Source organism: Trichechus manatus, unplaced genomic scaffold (assembly GCF_000243295.1).
Source record: "Trichechus manatus latirostris isolate Lorelei unplaced genomic scaffold, TriManLat1.0 scaffold00001, whole genome shotgun sequence".
NCBI lineage: Eukaryota > Metazoa > Chordata > Mammalia > Sirenia > Trichechidae > Trichechus > Trichechus manatus.
Window position 1 is genome coordinate 26,780,150 of NW_004443937.1, and position 20,386 is coordinate 26,800,535.

At 47.9% G+C, this 20,386-nt stretch overlaps 1 protein-coding gene across 3 annotated transcripts in view; it reads left to right on the forward strand.

Moving 5' to 3' along the window:
- The first annotated feature begins 6 nt into the window (after positions 1-6).
- Positions 7-20,386, forward strand: part of DHX30 (DExH-box helicase 30) — a 31,118-nt gene continuing 10,738 nt past the window's right edge. The window contains exons 1-7 of one of the 3 annotated variants that reach the window (XM_004368482.1): positions 7-205; positions 2,258-2,355; positions 4,376-4,430; positions 10,127-10,222; positions 11,328-11,356; positions 17,193-17,323; positions 17,970-18,080. In XM_004368482.1, the coding sequence (XP_004368539.1) occupies positions 11,350-11,356; positions 17,193-17,323; positions 17,970-18,080 (249 nt within the window). In that variant the 5' untranslated portion in view covers positions 7-205; positions 2,258-2,355; positions 4,376-4,430; positions 10,127-10,222; positions 11,328-11,349. Of the gene's footprint in view, positions 206-2,257; positions 2,356-4,375; positions 4,431-10,126; positions 10,223-11,327; positions 11,357-15,147; positions 15,362-17,192; positions 17,324-17,969; positions 18,081-20,386 lie in introns of those variants that run through there. The other 2 variants (XM_004368481.1, XM_004368480.1) reach the window with 2 other exon arrangements.

Here is a 20,386-nt window from a genome sequence, read left to right on the forward strand (position 1 = left end):
GAGACCCGGGACCGGGCACGGAAGGCGGGGTCGGTGGTGTGGGGCAGGCAGCGCCAGGGTAGCCGGCTGGACTTCCGCCACGGGACCCGGAAGGACCGCGCCGCCGCTGGTGGGAGTTGTAGTCCGGCCGCGTTTGGGGGCGGGGAGGGGGGGGCCGCGGCTCATGCGCGGTGCACCGAGGCTTGTTTCACATCTGTAACAACAGGTGAATTGGGTTTTTTATTCTCCCCTTTCATGTCCCCTTGAGAAGCCTGCCGCGGCCGGGGGTGGTCGGCGCGAGCAGGGGCCCGGGTCCGACTGCTGGCCTTGCGGAGAGTGGGGCGGAGAAGCGGGCGGGCCCTAGGAGCAGGCCGGGCATCCTAGGCCTGCCCGGGAAGCCGGCTGGGCCGAGCTGTGGCAGCCAGGCCTGGGCCTACCGTTGCCATGGAGCTGGGACGGGGGCGGGGGCCAGACTGGTCCGCTGGGGCGGGCCTCGCAGCCAGGGGCTCCTCAGGGGCCGCGGGTAGAGGCCTTTTCATTGGTGCATCTACGCCCTCGTCTCAGGGGATGCTCCGTTCCCCCAAGGCAGGGCCTGGAGTAAGCCCCTGGAGTGCCCCGGGACCTTTGTCTGCACCCCCATGCCTCCTGGACCGTTCATTCAGAAGGAGGCCTGATGCAGTCTGGCGTCCCTGGTTTACCGTCTTTTGCACCGCCGTGTCACTGGGGGAGGCCAAGGAGTGATGTGTTCTTTGTTTGCTGGTGGTGACTTGCCCCATTTCGCAGGGGAAGACCTAATGCATGTTGGGTCCTTTGTTTGCAGTCAGCTGGAGTCCCAGGGGTCCTCAGAACCACCAAGCCAGGAGCATGGCGTCAGCATGCTGGCTAGTTAGTCCTCTGTAGCAACATTGGTCACCTTAATTGCAATTTTGCAAGGCAAGGGCTGTCCCACTTTGGAACACTAATCCACAGGGGCATGCCATACACTGTAGCAGGTGAACTGCAAATGGCCAGTTGCAGTCTCTTAACCTGTTCTTGGTTGCAGCTCAATGGCCAGAGCGAAAGGAAACATTTTCTGTTGGTTACCCGTGGAGTTTCTTGGAAAGCAGTGACCCCGCTGTCATTCTGGATCTTGACTACATCTTGTAATTTACGTGTAAATCTCTAAGTGTCTTGAAGTTTCCAAGAGGGAGGACTCTTTTCATGTTATATTATGTAGGATTTACGATAGTGCTCTTTATTTGTGTAGCTGTTCAAGGTGCAGGAACTACATCTTTTGCTGTATTTTCTACCTGTGAGGGTTGTCTTTTTACTCCCCCAAGTTATTTACACTCTAAGTGTTTTCATTTATATGGTTGTGGTCCAAGGTTTTATCAGCTGTTGTACTGTTCTCACCTCTTTCAACTCCTCGAAGATGTTAGTATAAAATGTTATTTCAAGGAATGAACCAGGCAACAACATGATATCTTGGAAATAAGAAAAACAGTGTAGTGTAAGCCGGAAAGCTTTGGAGTCAGAATACCTAAATGCAGATTTCCCACCTGCCCTGTGCCAGCTATGGGATCTTGGGCAAGTTGTGTAAACTGTGCCTCAATTTCCTTCTCTGGAAAAGAAAATTCGTACCTCACTGGATAGTTGCATGGATTAATAAGATAAAGTCTGTGGAAGTACTTGGCAAACTGTGATAATGCTGTTTAACATTTAGCTGTGTTATTTTCCCAATTCAAAATAGCATTATACAGTAAAACCTGTGAAAGCTGGAACCGTGCAAGGTGGAAACCTGTCAGACAAGGAAGCAAATATTTTCCACTAAAAAGAGTGATAGAAAAGTGGTGACTGCATCCTGTCAAAGGTGGAAAACTTGTGAAACCTGAAAAAACAAGGCAGTTCTGTCAAGTTCCGGCTCTCACAGATTTCGCTAGAGATCCTTTATCTACCTTGTATAGGCTTGTATTATAGTTTATGGGGTTGGAACTCAGAGCTGAAGCGGATTTTGCTCTGGGTTTGGAGAAAATACTTTTCAGGCCTAGAAGACCCTCTTTACCATGACATTTTTTTCTTGGTATCTTCCAGGTGCTAGTGTAGGACAGCTCACAATTTGGTGGTCTAGAGTGGTTCATGGCAGGTCCTGAAGTAAGGCCAGTGTATCCGATGTGTGTGTTTCATGCCACTGACGAAATTTGTCCTTGTTGTTAGAGTTAATAAATTAATTTCAATGATCGGAGCAACTTTCTTTTCCTGTGGGGATCACCGTTTTAGTGACTATCATTGTACTTCCCAGGAGGAGGCCCAGCCTCGTGATGAGGAATAATAGCAAGGAGAGAATTCAGCTCCAGTTCAAAAGCCTACAAAATCTGAGATCGTCATTGCTCTTGTAAGGTAAGTTGATGTAGCCATGCACACCAAGTCTGGTAAAGCAACAGGCATGTATTAAATTCATTTATGACTGACTTGGAAGAGGGAGGAGGTCTGGTGGCGTAGTGGTTAAGAGCTCAGCTTCTAACCAAAAGGTTGGCAGTTTGAATCTACCAGCCACTCCTTGGAAACCCTATGGGGCAGTTCTACTCTGTCCTATAAGGTTGCTATGAGTTGGGATCAACTTGACAGCAACGAGTTTGGGTTTTTTTTTTTTGAATGAGAGCTCTCCTTTTTAATGGTCATTGTAGAATCTCTCCGTCCTGGAATCATCTCATAGTGATTCTAGCTGAAATTAAGTGGTATTTCATTATGTAAGAATTCTTGACATAATAAAATTTTATTTACCTCTAAATTACTTAAGAAACACTGAACGACGATGGTTTTTAACGTATCAGTGCATCACAAGGAAGATAGCTTTATTTTGAATCTTTATGAATGTCCTAGAGCTCTGTAAAATATCTCTGAAAAATCCTATCTTGAATCTCATACTATATTTTTTAGACTGGTACAGGAAAAGATAGTGATATATGAGCTTTGGTTGGCTTAGAGAAGATCAGGAAGTTTTTTTTTACCCAGTATTCATAAATAAAGTTTTATTGAAGTAGAGCCATGCTCATTCATTTATGTATTGTCTTTAACTGTTTTCACGCTACAACGGCAGAGTTGAGTAGTTGCGACAGAGATCATCTGGCCAGCAGAGCCTAGAACATTTACTACCTGGACCTTTATGGAGAAAGTTTGTCAATCCCTAGATCAGGGACTTTTTAAAAGCAAAACTAGAGTCTATTTACAAGTAAATTAACTTAGAATTGCTTAGCAAGAAAGTATTGGTTGAATAATAACCGCTTGAGATGCTTTAGATTTTATAGTATTCTTAAGCTGGAATCTCAAATTACACCCTTTTTCTCTTTATCTGGATAGAAGGAACCTATAGAATGTAACTTCCTAAAGTAAAATTTATCATTGTTGATATTACATTGAAGTTTTCTCTCTGAGCTACCATATCCTATCGGCTGAAATTTCCGGCATCCCTGGGGGAGAGAAGGCCATCAGGGCAGACCTGCTATGGACCTGAAAGATTCAGCCCCAGGTCAGCCCTCCAACCTCCACCTCCCCAAGATTTAAAAATAAGAGGAAATAGCAGTCAGGAGTAGGATTGTAGGCCCCAATAGACTCCTAGTAATGTTGGACATTATCCTGATTTGCTAAAACATTGTACAGATGTTTTCAGACTAAAACACGTAAGGTTATTGCTCCTAACCCAGGAGTATCACTTTATTAAAAACATCTGAGTTTGAGTATTTTTTTGAAACAAAATTGTGTACAGAGATGTTACCTTATTTATTTATACTCTAGATATATTCCTCAGTTAAAAATATTAATGAGCAGATGCGCAAAACTTTTGGCCAACAGTTGAGCTTGAGCTTGTTATCATCCGTTATTTCGCAAAGACTCTGCTCTGAAAAGCTTTTTATTTGGAATTACTGTACAGTTACTCTTTGATACTGTCAGTCAGATCCATTCCTAGGGACTTGACTAGGTTTTGGGAAAGCCCAGTAAGCCAGTCCATAAGGCAGTCATCAGTCCCATTCCCTGACACCACTTGAGAGAAGGGGTCCATATAGAATTTCTTTTCTTCCTGGAAGGCCCAGGGAAATTTGCAAGTATTGTGAGGAGGTGGGAATATATGTCTCTCATGATGAAATGAGCCCCTTTCTATTTAGCAGGGTTCAGGGAGTGTTAGGACAGAGAAAAGAAGAAAGCTCTCAATTAGAAAGAAACAAAGCCATGTAGTAATTACTCCAGAGTGGAGCTGGCCCCTCCCATCCTTAAGACTGGGGAACAGCAGTTGGTGCTCTTTAGTGAAGAGCTTCATTTATCTCGTCTTCTGGACAATGTTCTCTGTGTTATTGAAGTCTTCTCTGTGTGTTCCTGGACTAGGAATATATTAACCATTGCCTCTGGCCCTCCTCCTTCTCAGGATTCCAGCTTTTCCTCCTGGCCAGAAATGTTCAGCCTGGACTCATTCAGAAAAGGTAAGAACATACCTGTGCTTGTGACTTCATGTCCCTCCTCCCTGTGATGGACAACTGTGAACATCACTCACCAGTGTGTGTTCCTTGGACTCCTTCTTGGGTGACTTTCCAAAGTCCTTTCCTAACCTTCCTCTTTCATGGTGCTTATAACCCTGTGCCACCCCTTGCCCAGGCCTTTGTGTACATTTGCTCTCCCACCCGAGAATGCCCTCTCCCATGTATTCACTGCTTATTGAAATTCTACCTGTTCTTTTAGGCCATTGTTTTACACCTTCTCCTCCATAAGCCTTCCCTGATTCTGTCAAACAAATGTAGTCTCTCTGACTTTCCACCACACCATAACTATACTGCCTTGTGCTTAGTCTATTTTGAATTAATGAATACATCACTAGATTGGAAGCCTCCCATAGCCAGGGTCTACCATGCTCATCTTTGTCATTCATCACACCTGGCACAGCAGTATGCACATGGCCGACCTCAGTAAACGCCAGTGGAAGTAAATTGAGTGATTGTTATTTTAGTGGTCATAGAATCTGTGGCAGGGTGACACTGGAGTGTTGTAAGTACTCTACAGCAGACGGGGCAGGGGTAGCATTTGCGGTGGCAGAGTTGAGCCACGGCAGGGCTATGGGGAAGGTTTCTTCGAGGGCTGCTTACAGGAAGTGGTGTAGCTGGTGAGGGCTTCTGAGGTCAGATCCTGAAGGACTTTGTATGACTTAAACAGGAGCATGGCTTTCCTCCTTTAAGGGATAAAGAGAAAAAAGCCCATAGCCTGTGCTGAAGCTGGCCCTGAGGTTCCTGTCTGGACATGTTTTAGAAATAAATGAGAGCCATAACAATGCCTTCCATAACTGCTGATTAAAGAGATCATCCCAATGTGTCTCCTCTCTAAGTTACGTTCCTATAGGACTGGGAAACCCTGGCCAAGTGGTACCATTGTGACCCCTTGAATGGGGCCAGAAGGAGGGCTGGATGTACCAGGGCTCAGAGCCACCTCATCCCACCCCCTTGTTTTTCTTCAGCCACCCCATCTGTTTTCATATGACGTGAAAAAATTAATCTCTAATATCCTGGTTTTGTTGGTTAACTGTGTCTGAGAAGGGAAAATTGAGCTTGAGATTAATGTGGACAACACATTTTTCACTTAATTGCTTTGTGTTTATTTACTAATCAGTGGGCTTTGTGGTCCACCCACTTGTAAAAGGAGAAGAAGAGGTTTTCTCATGGAGCGGGGTGTCTCTGAATTAACAGTCCTGATTTTATAAAGTGACAGAAAACGCAATAAAAGCTCAATTCTCCTTTTTTCTACATTATTTAACACTGTGGTAGGATAGGGAGATGGTCCAGGTGAGAGAGTATCGGGGCAACGTTCCCTCACAGCATTTGTGATTTACCTTCTAGGCTGGGGGTTGACATTGTGACTCCTCAGTTTAGTGGGAGCAGCATAGCCTCACTGAGCAGAGGCTCCAGAGCTAGATGCCAGGTTCCCACCTCAGCTCTGCCCCTCACTGGCTGGGGAGGCTTAGAGAGGTCACAGCCTCTCTCTGCCTCCATGCCCTCATGATTTAAGTGGGCTGAATCGTAGTACCTGTCTCATAGGATTGTCGCAAGGATCAAATGAGTTAATACATGTAAAGAGCTTAGAGCAAGGCCTGATATCTGGTAAACACACAATCCGTGTCAGTGTTAAGTAGCTTCAGGACATACAAGAATCTGATTTTGGGCCTTGCTTTTCACACAGGTAAGTGTTATTTCTTTGCTAACAACCATTTTGTGGTTGGAGATCTCAGGGAAAGCCTTAATCAGAAAGGGTCACCACCTTGAATATTTTCCTTCAGGTAAACCTTCTTTTTACAATTCCCTGACTATAAGGCTGATGCCCCCTCCTGGCTTCTGACTGCCGGTAGCACTTGTAGTTTCCATCATGACCTTGGCAACTGGTCATGTGTGGCCTTGTGACACTTTTATTATTGTATAGTACTGTTCTTTATCTCTTAGGAGTTCTCTTTTTACATGTTTGTTCCTCATGATGAGTTATGAGCTCCCTAGGGTGTCATGGAGGAGCCTCGGTGGCACAGTGGTTAAGAACTTGGCTGGTAACCTAAAGGTTGGTGGTTCGAACCCACCAGCTCTTCTGAGGGAGAAAGATGTGGCAGTCTGCTCCCGTAAAGATTACAGCCTTGGAAACCCTATGGGGCAGTTCTACTCTGTCCTATAAGATCATTATGAGTTGGAATCGACTTGATGGCAACAGGTTTGGTTTTTTTTTAGGGTATCATGAATCTTGAGAAGAAATGTAATACAGTGTAAAGCTTGGGGCTCCAGAGTCAGACAAGCTGAGGTTTGTGTCTGGCCCCTTCTAACACTAACATGGTGTTAACTTACCTGAGCCTGTTTCTTAGCCCTTATTTTCAGGAGTGGGCTGTGAGGCTGCATGATTGAGTACCTATTGTGTACAAGGCAGTAGAGGGGAGACAGCTGTATTTAAGAGATGCTTCCTGGTACTCAGGAGCTTGCAGTCTCAATGGAATGGGCCATTTGATAGTTCTGATGGTAATGGCTATAGAAATTCCATGCAGCACTGTGGACAGTGGCCCAGTAGGTCTTGTGGCTTCTATCTTTCCTATTATGTAATTCAACAGAGCTGCCAGCACCTCACCGACTAGAATGCTCATGTGCTGGATACATACCCCTCCCAGCATCTTACCACAGGTTTTTGGTCTCTCAGCTGTAAGACCATCCAAATCACACCGCTAAGAGCATGCTTAGTCTTTTTTTTTTTCCTTTTTTATTTATTTATTTATTTTATTGTACTTTAGGTGAAGGCTTACAGAACAAATAGTTTCTCATTAAACAGAAGTACATATGTTGTTTTATGACATTGGTTAACAACCCCACAACATATCAACCCTGTAACTTCTCAACGTCATTTTTTTTTTTTAGTGAAAATACACATAGCCAAAGATACACCATTTCAAAAATTTCTACATGCACAGTTCAGTGACATTGACTACGCTCTTCCAATTGTGCTGTTATTCTCACTTAAGATGGTTTACAGAACTAAATAGTTTCTCGTTTAACAGTTACTACAAATGTTGCCCTATGACAATGGTTAACAATCTTACAACACATCAACAATATCTTTACTCAACCTTGGGTTCCCTATCACCAGCTTCCTTGTCCCCTTCTGCCTTCTGGCCCTTGTCACTGGACTCCTGTACCTCATTAGTCTCATTTGGTTTTACGGGGCTGTCCACCTCCAGGCGGAACAGTGAACGTCGGAGGTGACTTCACCACTGAGCTAAAAAGGTGTCTGGGGGCCACAGTCTCGGGGCTTCTCCAGTCTCCTTTAGGCCAGTAAATCTGGTCTTTTTTTGTGGGTTGTAATTATGCTGTACGTCCTTCTCCAGCTCTGTCCAGAACCCTCTGCTGTGATCCTGGTCAGGAGCATGCTCAGTCTTTTATACTCAGATCTAGACTTTGAAAACCACTGGGTCAATAGCAAGAATGTGCATTTTTTGTACAGCTCTGTGGTTAGAAGAGGGTTCAGTGATGTTGTGGGATTATAAGAACTCCCCATTGCTGGAAACACTTAATGAGATAACAGATAATCGTTGAATCATTTATTCTTTTTTATTCAGTCCAGCATCCTTGGATATGCACAAGACCCCTCCTCAAATGGGAATGGAGAGGTTGAGCTGGTCATTTCTATCCTTAGCTTCAAAGCAGAGCCAGATTTAGTTCCAAGATAAACTTTGATCCTAGGCACTTTGTTCCAGGAGACCCTACAGTCTTTCCTGCCAAACACTGTATATATATATATAGTTCTCTGCAAAATCACATGCCTATGATATTATGAGGCCTTATGGGAAAAATGAGTTGGGGCTATGCAACCGCAACTTTCTGACCAGAGTATGATAAAAACAGTAGTTGGTGGCTGGGAACATGCTTTGGAGCACCTAGGCAGGCAGCTCGGTGTGATGCTAAAAAGGCACGGAAGGCATTCTAAGGAGAACAGAGCTGGCAGTTGCTGAGGCAGTGTACGTAGAAGTGGAGCTCTGAGCCAGTGGGGCTGCTGTTAAGAAGTGTGTGCAGCGGCTGTGTGGGGGAAGAGGGCCTGAGTGCAGGTACTGGCTCCCTCCCCCCAGCGTTCTATTACAAAAATACTGAAACATTGAGAAAATTTTATAGTAAACACCCATATACATACCACCTTGATTCTTTACAGGCACTAACTTTAAAAAAAAAATTATTTTTGTTATTGCTAAGAATATACACATCAGAACATACACTAATTCAACAGTTTCTACATGTACAGTTCAGTGACATTGATTACATTCTTCGAGTTGTACAACCATGCTCACCCTCCTTTTCTGAGTTGTTCCTCCCTCATTAACATAAACTCACTTCCCCGTAAGCTTCCTGTCTAATCTTTCAAGTTGCTATTGTCAATTTGATCCCATATAGATGGATCTTAAAAGAGCACAGTGCTCAAGGCAGATATTCTTTACTAGTTAAGCTAAACTGTTGTTTGGTTTTAAGAAGATGTCAGGGGATATTTTTGGTTTAAGGTTTGAAGATTATCTCAGGGTAATAGTTTCAGGGGTTCATCCAGCCTCAATGGCTACATAAGGTCTGGATTCTATGAGAATTTGAAATTCTTGAATCAGCGTTCTTCTATGTTTTACTGCTGTCATTCCCCTATTTACCAATTGCATATGAGCTAATTTGCATGATAGAAATGGGCCTCTTTGCAGCAGAACAGACTGTTTCTCAAGTGTATAGTGTGGGTATTGTTTCTCCCCCTCCTCTGCTTTCCCAGTCATTATCCAGAAACCACTGGGCAAAGAGGATGAAGAGCTCTTGCACCTTCCCCCCCTCCACCAGTGATTCTCTGATGTTTTCACCATTTAAGTGGCTTAAAAGACCTTAAGTCTTCCTAACCTATCCATTTCCACCTTCCTGTGGAAAAGACTCAGTGAGTGCCTTAATTTTAGTTTATGTATGTCAGAATTTTAGAACTTCTTAGAAATGTGTTTTGTAGGTCACTGATAAGTAGTATTTAGTCTCCCAATGAATGGAAATGTTTGGAATGGCAAGTCATTAACTTTTAGAAAGAGAGAAGGCTGGTAAGTGTGGACCTGGTCTTGGCTTTCAGGGATGATCCCCACAGTAATTAGTTTCTCTCTTGCCCAGTTCTTAGAGGGAAAGAATGATTTGGGATCTGGTGGCTGAGGTGGCTGCCAGAGGAACCCATAGCAAATGCAGGGATAGCTACAATGAGTGGAAGACAGATGATCCCCTGTGCCTACATGTACCATGGCTTTTAGCTTTCTACTGTTGTCCTGTCTCATCTTCATAATTCAAGACTTGAGAGAAGTACACAGAACGGGTGTGTTAAACTCCTAGAGAGTGACTAAGGGTACAGGGACTGGGAGAGTTTAAAGGCTTTTTTGAGAGCTAAGCAGGGACCTATACAAAACCATCAAGTATCACATCGATAAAAAGCAATTGCTTTCTTCCTGTGTGGTGTCGTTGGCACTATTTCTCAGAAGCTGCGATTGGCTCCCAGTACGGTCCAGCAACCCTGCTGCCCAAAGCTCCTCACGGATGCTCTGGGGGTGAGTCAGTTCAAGGTGTCTGTAACTGTGAGGTGTGGGAGTATGTCACCCTGATGCCCTCTCTTTTTCCCCCAGATCGGGCCCAGCACAGGCAGCGTCAGTGCAAACTTCCCCCACCCCGCCTTCCACCCATGTGTGTCAACCCTGCCCCCGGAGGGACCATCTCTCGAGGTAAGGGAGGAGCCTTGCCTCCAGCACCAGTTTGGTCCAGGGCCTGTCGGGGGGTGGGTAGCCACAGGAGCCTGGGGGCCAGGGCCCTGGGGCCTCCAAAAAGTGAGCAGAGAGCAGGGTTAGCAGAGCTGTTGGCGCCCTGAGGGAGAGATCAATTGGAAAGGTCTGGGGTATTTCATGATGTTCGGCCACATGGCTTGGACACCGCTGTCTCCTCGGGCCTCCTAGTGTGGTCAGGAGCCTAGGCTCATTCTGGATATTCAGCACTAGCATGAAGAACCTACAGGGCTTGAGCCCTCTAGGCCTCTAGGCTGTCCCTGGCTCAGGTGGCTCAGAGAGAGCAGGGTGCCTGTAGCAAGGCTAGAATCCTGACTTGGCCCACTGCCCTCCATCTTGGAAACTTTGGGGATGTCCAGCATAGCACTTCCCTACCTTCCCCCAGCACCTCAAAGCACTTTACTGACGTTAAAGTCCGCCTCTCAGTCCATTTAGCAAGGTGGCCTTTCCTTTTGATTGGGGAGCACTCAGACAAGTGACAGCTCACCTCAGGTCCCACTGATACCCAGGGGCAGGGCCAGTATAGGACCCAGGGAAGCATCTCTGCCCATGAATGTCTCCTCTCTTTCCTTAGACTTAGCTCTTGCCCAGGTGTGCTAAGACCAGTGCTCCTGGTGGCCTTCTCTTTGTTCTGACAGCTGCTCTTCTCTTCCTCATAGGCTGCCTCACATCCCTTCCCCAGCTGCCCAGTGGAAAGAGCATTGTTTTAGGTCATAGAGTCTTTGCCTCAACTTGAGACAACATGTCCACTTTAGGCTCTGTCTGTAAAGTGCTTTGAAGGTCAAGAACTCAAAAAGGGTGCAGGGAGCACAGAGCACCTCAGTCTGTGGCACACACTGCCGCCATGTTCCCATGCAGTTAGCACATGCCCTGCCCTCCTGCTGCAGTGGCCCCGACTGCGGACAGCAGCACAGGAATAAGTACTCTCAGCCCCTCTGACCATTTGACTTAGGTTGTAAAGAAATGTCACCCCCTGCCATTGCCAAAACAAGACTTGATTGCCCTTTTTTTTTTCCTCCTTTCTTAAAATGCCCTGTAACTCTAAAAGGCTGAACGTTAACATTTCCAGCATGGCAGGTGAGTGGCTCTGAGAGTGTCAGGTGTGCTTTGGCTAAGCTTGAAGACGGTTAGTCGGGGCTCACTAGGTGGCACAGCTCGTGTTGCCTCCTTGAGCATGGGCAGAGGAGAATGCCATGGCACTTGGGATGAGCAGCTGCCCCCAGTGGGGTGGCTCAGCAGGTGTGGTGCTCTTTCTTCCTCGGAACAGCCAGGCCTCCAGAAAGCATCCATGGGTGTGTGCATCTTTGCCTATTCTTTCTCTCTCTGTCTTCGCTAGAAAGGGTTCTTGCCTCTGTCTCTTCATCATAGAAGCAACAGACCTCTTAGCCCACCTGTGACTGTTGGGCCTTCCTGCCAGGCTTTCTCATTCCCTAGAGTCGTCACTGGTGCCTCTGCGCTCAAGAAGGAGATGTGTGGCAGAAACAGTCTGTCTGGTGTTCAAATGAGGAAAACCGTGCACAGAAAATGGTGGTCATTTGTATAGGTCACGGTACCCATCAGAATCAGATTTGGAATTGGAAAAAAGCTATTATCTGCCTTTCTACTGCACTGCCAATCTATTACCAAGGCCTCCTTCCAAGGTAAAGGGTGCATAAATCAAGAAATTCATCTCTAAGTGCCCCCCCGTGAATCTTACCCCCCCGCCCAGATCTGAGACACAGAGCACTAAAGAGCAACGTGGGATATTACTCCCTCTGGCAGGACCCTGGGGACCATAGGACTGGTCTTTCCTGCCCACTCCCTCATACAGATGTGTCCCTTCCTGATGCAGCGACTTACCTCAAGGGACCTTGTGGCTTCACATGATATGGAAGGGAAAGCTGTGAGGTCAGGTGACCTGGGGGGGGTGGAGGGGTAGGTGGTCACGGTGTTCTGTCCAGCCTCTGTAGCTCCCCTTAACCTTCTCTTTGCCAACCAAGTGGACCACTTCTTGGTATTTGACCATCTGTACAATATCTAACTATGGCTGAGTAAGTTGCCATAATATTGGCTGAGACCCCTGGTTTCTTCAGGTGTCTATGATTCCCCTTGCCTTCCCTCCAGAAGCTCTCTGGTTTGCCCTAAAGCCTGAACTGTCTTGGGCTTCCTCCTGTTGCCTTTTCCTGGGGCCTCCAAAGTTTAGGTTCCTGAAACAACGTCCTGTGTATTCAGCAGATAATTTACACCTTAACTCCATGATACTAAATGTGATTGTTTAGCACTTCTAGTACTAGATGTCATGCCTGATCTGGAAGTGGACAGAGAAATCTCTGAGCCAGTAAACCTTTTTTTTTCAGAACTTCCCTCCTTTTCACAGGCAAAGGAGTCAACTTCCTCTCCCCAGAGAATGTGGAGGAGAAGGCTTAATGTTGGTGAAAGGAAGGGTGCCTGGCAGAGGGTCCTGAGGTAAGGGGGGCATGCCTGAGCTCCTCTAATTTTCTGCAGGGTCCTCTAGAGCAGGGGTCAGCAAAATTTTCTGAAAAGGGCCAGATAGTAAATATTTTAGGCTTTGTGGGCCATATGGTCTCTCTTACAGGTACTCAACTCTGCCGTTGTCGCATGAAAATAACCATAGATAATACATAAACAAGAATGGCTATGTTCCAATAAAACTTTATTTACAAAAACAGCTGGTGGGCTGGATTTGGTCTGCAGGCTGTAGTTTGCCAACCCCTGCTCTAGACCAATGGGGAGAAGAACACAGAGCCAGAAGAGTTCCCAGAGCTGTTCTAAGGAATCACCCTAAGTTTACAGGATGCAGTGAGGTTTGTGGAGGTAATGTATTTGCTCAGGGTGACATCAACTGTTAGAGCTGAGATGAAGTAAATGAAATAGGAAAAGGAGTGAAGTGCTCCCTGAGGACCAACTATTTGGTTGGCATCACCTGATGCTTTTTTTTTTAAAAACATAAAATTTCAAACATACGTTTGAAGTATGTTTTGTGTTTATGAAAGTAGAGAAGATAATATAATGAACTCCCACATACTTATCACTCGGCTTGAACAGTTAACAATTCATGGCCGATCTTGCTTTGCATATACCCCTCCACTTCGGCCACTTTGGAAGCAAATCCAAGAAATATCATTTCAATCTGATGCTGTCTTAAGTGGTTGTCAGAGCAGAGTGCTACACTGAGGGCCTCATGAAGTGCACCATGAAGTGCTCAGGCCCTGCTTTCCAGGTGGGCTCCTTCTGTCTAGGCTGTTGAACCCCTTTAGTTTTCAGATACCACAGTTTTCAAAATCTGGCCTCAGACCCTGCTGCCACTCCCAGGCTCAGTAAGTTTCTGGCTTCTTTTGAGGGAATTTGGGCTGCTAACAATCCTGGAAAAAACTCCTGAAGTTGAGTGGATGCCTAGGTGTTTGGCAAACTGATGCCTTACCTGCCTAAATACAAAGCCCTTGGAGAAACGTGTTCTGACCCAAGGGTATTGTCCTTTCATGAGGCTGGATAATTTCTGCCAAGGTCACTTTCCCTGTTGCCCCTTATGTGGTAAAAGCCCTCCAAGAAGAGCATGGAGGCAGCTGGAGTTGAGACCATACCACCCTCTGGGTCTCTCTCTAAGGGACCTATCCCCTGCTGTTTCAGACCTCAGAGCTGGGACTTATCTAACAGCCAACATCCACAGAGCACTCTGCAAAGCCTTCCAAACATTCCCATTTGATCCTAACTATAGCCATACAAAATGAGTGAAGCAAATTTGTCCTTATTTTCCCAATTAATGAAATTGCTCAAGGCTCACAGCTGGCAAGTGGTAGAGTTGGGACTAAGCTCAAGTATTAGGACTCAAATCCCATATTCCTTCCATAGGCCAGTGGATCTCAGAGTGTGGTCTCCAGACTAGCAGCCTCAGTATCACCTGGGAACTTGTCAGGAATACAGATTCTCAGGCCTCACTCTAGACCTAATGAATAAGAAACTTTGGGAGTGGCGCCCAGCAGTGTTTTAACGGGATCGTTGGACTCAGATGTAGAATTGGAACGAAACAAGACAAAACACCTCTTTTCCAGCTTAACCCCAACTGCCCTGCCAACCTCTGACCGAGGCCTTCTTTGAAAGGACTTAGACCTTGAGGTCCCTTGCTCTGCATTGTCCCTGCCCTCAACATACATATTCAGTCTGATTCCAGCTAACCTGAGGCTCTGCTCCTGGCTGGGATCCAGGCATAGGCGTTTGGGAAGGGAATCCCATCTGTTTTTCATACATATCAAGAACAGCGGCTTCAGACACTCACAGCTTGACCAGCTCAGTTCCTGGCACGGTGTCCTGAGGGGCTGCGGGGCTTGGGTATTTTTCACCTTTGACTCCAGCCCTGGGTGGGGATTAAATCTACTCTGCTTCTGTTCAAGAGGCTTTCCTTGACCTGGCTCCCCATTCTTCACCAGGCTTACTCGGTAAGCCATTAAATGAGGTGGACTGCCCCAGATTACTAGTCATTTCACACTCCTTGGTACAGAATGCAGTTATCTTGTTCTCCAAGGTCGGGAATTTGCCAGAGGCATGTGAGAGGTATTTACAAGCCATGGGGGAGGACCAAGAGGGGGCCCTCAAGTTGGTTTCCTCGGACGGACACTGAGTTAAGGCTCAGCACCATTTCCAGAAAAACTCATTCCCTCATCTTGCCACAGATTCAGATGAAGAGTCTGTGGGTTTGGATTTAATGGAAGACTGATTCAGCGGGGTCCAAACCCGAGGCCGCGGGTCGCGCCCTTCCTGCACTCTGGTGGTCGGGTCCCGGCCGCGGGTCCGCCGGGTCGGCAGGGGGCGCGCGCTCGGCGGTCCCCTCGCGCCCTCCTCACTCTCGGGCCACGGGAGCCGGCGTGAGCGCGATGGCGGCCGTCAGGAGGCTCATGGCGCTGGCTGCCGGCGTCTCTCCGCATCTGCGGCCGCCAGGCTCCCGTGCTGCCGGACGACAGGGACGCCCGCGCGGCCTGTCGTCAGGCTGCGCCCGCCCCGACCACACCAGGGAGGCCGCCGAGGCCGAGGCCGAGGCAGGGGCGGCCCCCGGAGGGCCTGGGACCGGCGACGGGAGCATGGTGAACGGTGAGGGCAGCAGCGGGGGCAGGCGGGCCTCGACGCCCTTGACACCCGGTGATGGCAGAGCGAGGGGCGCGGGTCGGGTCCCCCTCCCGGATGGTGGCCGAGACCGCCATCCGCTGGCGGGCCGCCGCGCTGCTGCTGTAGAGCTATGTGATACAGGTCCAAATGGACCCTCCAAGCGCAGAGGTCCTGGGACAGGAGCGCCTGGACCTGGCCGGAATAGGGGAGGGGTGCCAGCCGCGAGGGAGTGAGGGAAAAACAGGTAAACGTCGAACTCTCGCCCGGATGAGCGGCAAAGAGAGTATCATCAGTGTGGGAAAGAACCCGTAATACACCTAGGACTTCAGAAATTCAAGTAAAGACAGAGTGACTGCCCTGATGGACCCCAGCTTTGTGTTTTCTGAATAGTGAGGGAATGAAATTGGTGAGGGTATCCCTGCTCTTTAAGGATGGGTAGAGACAGCCGGCCCCTGCCTGTCCTGTATAGCTGGAGCATGTCCCAGTGCCCGGGGCCAACTGTTATACCTGTGGGTCTAGTGAGCTACTTAAAGTTGGGTCCTTTTATAGAATCCAACCCTCTTGAGTCTTCTGAGATACTCTTTGTTAACTCCTTGATTTTTAGTTGCTTTAGAAGTTATTTAGAGAGAGATAGAACCAGGCAGGACACTCGTACCTGGCCAGTTGACACAGGAGTCTGCGCCAAGGAAACACAGTCTCTGATTCTTTCTGCTTTGCTCCTTCTCTGTAGGGATTCCCAAGCCAGGCAGCCAGGGTTACATCAGAATTCCTAGAGGAGCTTTTTCAAAATACAGAGCGTTCCCCAATATCACTGCCATTCTCAGGTGCCCCATGGGGATCAGGGTGTCCAGTGCTGTGAAAAAGCTCCCCAAGTGATTATGATGCATGCGCACACCCCTCGAAGTTATGTTTTGGAGCTGATTTAAAGTTGAACGTAATGCCAGAGACTGGGCAGAGATGAAAAAGGCTCCCATCTCCTCTCGTCCTTGACCCTGTATCATTGAATGTCCACTCTCGTGATTTGGGAGGCTCACCCTTTCCTCTGTTTTTCACTGTTCCCCGCAGGCTTATTTGTGGCACAACTGCCTGCAGGTGCACATCTTGCCCATTTGTTTTCTGACATTGATCCAAAGAATAAATGAGAGAAGTGAGGTTCCTCTCACGGTGTCTGGTACATTCTGCCTCCACTTGACTCCATAGAACGTGGAGGAGTGGCTCATGCCCATGTCTCTGCTGTGGAGCTCTCTAATCAATGTCCGTACACAGACTCTGGTTCTACGGGGCCTTTTGCAGGGCGTTGAGGTACAGTTGAGAGTCAGGGCTTGGTTTTCAGACTCTGGATCTCATTATTCGGATATACGTGGGACTGATCGTCCTTTTTGTATGTGTCTTTCACTTTAGGAAGGACCTTGCATTGCCTTCATCTCCAGTTTGTATGTGTGTGTGGTGGTTTTCTTTTCTGCTTAGTGTCTTCTTTCAGACATTAGACTGGGGTGGGGGCGGGGGTTGTTGACCATCCAGGCTTCTGTAGTTGGTGGATTAAATCAGAAGCTTGAGTGGGGAAGAGGATGCTGGCTGGTTCCCTTCTGTTATGTGTGGGTCATTGGCCCTTCTTCAGGGGATGGTCGTGCAAGTGGATCTGGGCCTCACTGTCCCCTGCAGCCCCTGAAGCTGTTTCTTTTCCTTCTCCATGCTCTGGGTGGTCTGAGTCACAAGCCAACATCATCAGAGCCCAGCCCAGGGTTGCCATAATACGGACCCTGTGGAGTTGGTTTTTAAAAGAAGAACTATAATGCATTTCTTCTCATTTTCCTAGCTTCTAGGGACCTATTAAAAGAGTTCCCACAGCCCAAAAACCTTCTCAACAGTGTGATAGGAAGAGCTCTCGGCATCTCACATGCAAAAGACAAACTGGTCTACGTGCACACGAATGGACCGAAGAAAAAGGTAACTGCACTGGTGGCCAGGAGAAGCGTTAGTCTGACTCCCAGGTGGCTGCCCCACCTCCCCCAGGTTTTTTGTCAAGGAGGAGGTAGAGTGGGTCTTCTGACTTGAAAGCAGTTCAACAGAGAACCTCAGAGCAAAGCTAGGTTTGAAGAAGAGCCGGAAAATACATATCCGTAGTTTAGGGAAACAGGACAGGAGGGGCAAGGAGTTCTCCCTGTGTCTAAGAGCGGCCTCTGTGCTGATTTGGTTCCCCATGGACCCTTGGGGGCCACAGAGGGCTGGAGTTGATGGTGAGAACTCCTGCTCCTGGCGTCTTGTGGGCTTGGGACCCACAGAAGCATGCAGGCAGACCGCTCTGATGAAGATTTTAAAGGACAAAGATGGTTGCCAGCTTGCCCTCTGGCTGGAACATGGCACTTAAGGAAACAAAGCGACTTGAGGTGGGAGGAATGTCTTGAGGGTAAGGGAGTTAGAGCTTTCCAAGGGGTGAGTGACGGGGCTGAGGCTCTGTCCTGTGCTCTTGGCTCTGAGCCTACCGCATGGCTGCCGTGAGGTCTACAGCTTTGCTGTGGCTTCTCCACATGATTTGCAACAATGCTGCAGGCTAGAGAGAAAAGGGTCTTGAGTCTTCTCTTCTCTTCCCCAGAAAGTCACCCTGCACATAAAGTGGCCCAAGAGCGTGGAGGTGGAAGGCTATGGCAGCAAGAAGATCGACGCTGAGCGGCAGGCTGCCGCCGCAGCCTGCCAGCTATTCAAGGTGACCCTCCCCTGGTGAAGCCATGCAGACCTTTCTCCTGGGGAACTCTTTGCCCCTTGCTCCAACAGGCTCTCAGGTGCCAGGTGCATCTCCGTGGAAGTTGACAGGCACTTCAGCCACTCATCTGTCCTGAGCCCTTCCTACCTGTGGGTCCTTTCTTGAGGGAAAGAGTTTTTGTTTTTGTTTTTTGGCCATTATGGTTATCTACTTTCTATGGTTTCAAAAACCATAGAGAAGAAAACCTTTAGGAAAAACACTCCCTATATACAACACAGTATATATATCCCATTTTGGTTTCTGTGTTTCTTTTTCTATTTTTCTTTGTGGGTTTTTTTCCATAGTCACATAAAAACAAAACAAAAACCAAACCCATTGCTGTTGAGTCGATTTCGACTCCTAGCGACCCTATAGGACAAAGTAGAACTGCCCCATAGGGTTTCCAAGGAGCAGCTGTTGGATTTGTACTACTGACCTTTTGATTAGTAGCCAAGCTCTTAACCACTGTGCCACCAGGGCTCCCATAGCCACATTAAAAAAAAAAGAAAGCCAAATCTGTTGTTGTCAAGTTGATTCTGACTTATAGCGACCCTATAGGACAGAGTACAACTGCCCCATAGGGTTTCCAAGGAGTGGCTGGTGGATTTGAACTGCCAACCTTTTGGTTAGCAGCCGAGCTCTTAACCACTGCGCCACCAGGGCTCCATAGTCCTCTCTTCTTTGGAAAGGAAGCGTGATACTCGCTTTTCCCACTTCCTGGTGGTTGGGCATGGGTTGCTTTCAGGTTTTCCGTTTTTGGTTATCCAGCATTTGCTAGGTTTTCAGTTTTGCTCATTAGCCTTTCTGTCCATCCCTTATGGACTTCCTTTGTGGCTGTGCAGCTTTGCATCTTCCTCAGTTCTTCATCTCTGCCCTGACAAGGACAAAGCCATAGCATGTATATTCCCTCAGCTTCTCTCCACTCGTCGTCTCCAGGCCTTCACTGTTCCTGCTTCCTTCCTGTGTCTGAGGAGAAAGGGTCCCTCATCCTGCCCTGGGCCGCCACATCACCCTTCTCTTTTCTCCCCTCTCTCTGTTTCTTCTCCGCTCCCTTTCATTTAAGTCTCAGATCTTTCCTCTTCTGACTGTTTTCTGTGGCCCTCAAAAATACGTCAGTGTTCTGATACTTTCCGTCAGTCCTGCTTCACTGCAGACACTCTCTCTGCTTGTGGTTTGTTTTTTCCACTCCAGTGACATTGCTGTCTCCCTAGTCTCTGGTTACCTTTGCTCCTCACAGTTCCTGGCATGTAGCTCGCCAGGTAATTGTTGAGTGACTAGAGCAATACCTTTTCTCAGCCCTTACTCTGCTTGAGCCTTCTGTGGCTTTGGCACTGCTGGGCGTCTCTGCTCAGCCCCTGGATGACACCGGCTGCTCCTTTCTCTCGGGGTCACTCTCTGACTCCTTTTCCTCTCTCACCCTCTGTAACATCTTGTTTCTGTACTCCTCCCTGGGGAAATCTTATCTCCCATAGGTTCAGCTATACGTCTGTACTTAATGACTCAAAAATCCATTTCCCATAGGACAGCTCTACCTCAGTGTTCTCAACCTGGGGTGATTTTGCTCCCCTATCCCCGGCAGCATTTGACAATGACTGGAGACCTTTTGGTTGCTAACAATTGGAGGCGTTGCTACTGGTATCTAGGGGCTAGAGGCCAGAGATGCCGCTAAACGTCCTGCAATACACAGGCCCACCCCCACAACAAATAATAACGCTCTCCAAACACCAATAGTGCCGAGATTCAGAAGCCCTGCCCTACCTGGATGTTTGAAGACTTGCTAACTAAACCCCAACTGTCTGAAACGATTCATTATCACACTCCTCCCCGTCCCCTTCTCTGTCCCCTGTCTGTGTTCATAGCTTTTCATTTCCCCAGTGTCTGTACTCACAGAACTTCAGCTCTTCCCTTCCCCCCATGTCCCCTTGAGGAGTCAGCTACTGAGGCTTAGGAGTCTGTATCCATGTGGCTCCTGTGTGTACTCTCCTTCACGCTGGGTGTGAAGTGATGGCAACACAAAGGCCGTGGCCTGGTGGGGAGGTGCCTCGGGAGGAAATACATGTGCCTCAGCCTCCTGAATGGGGCAGGTGTGTTGTTGAAAATGAGTAGAAGTTTGCCAGGGACCAGTGACGGAGCATGGACCCCAGTCATGGGCCCAGAGGTGTGAACTGGGTGTGTGTGAGGAACTGCAAGGATGTGGGCGTGGATGCTGGGTGACTGGTGGTGGTGTGGACAGGGTGTGCGTGGGGAACTGGGAGGACGTGGGCGTGGAC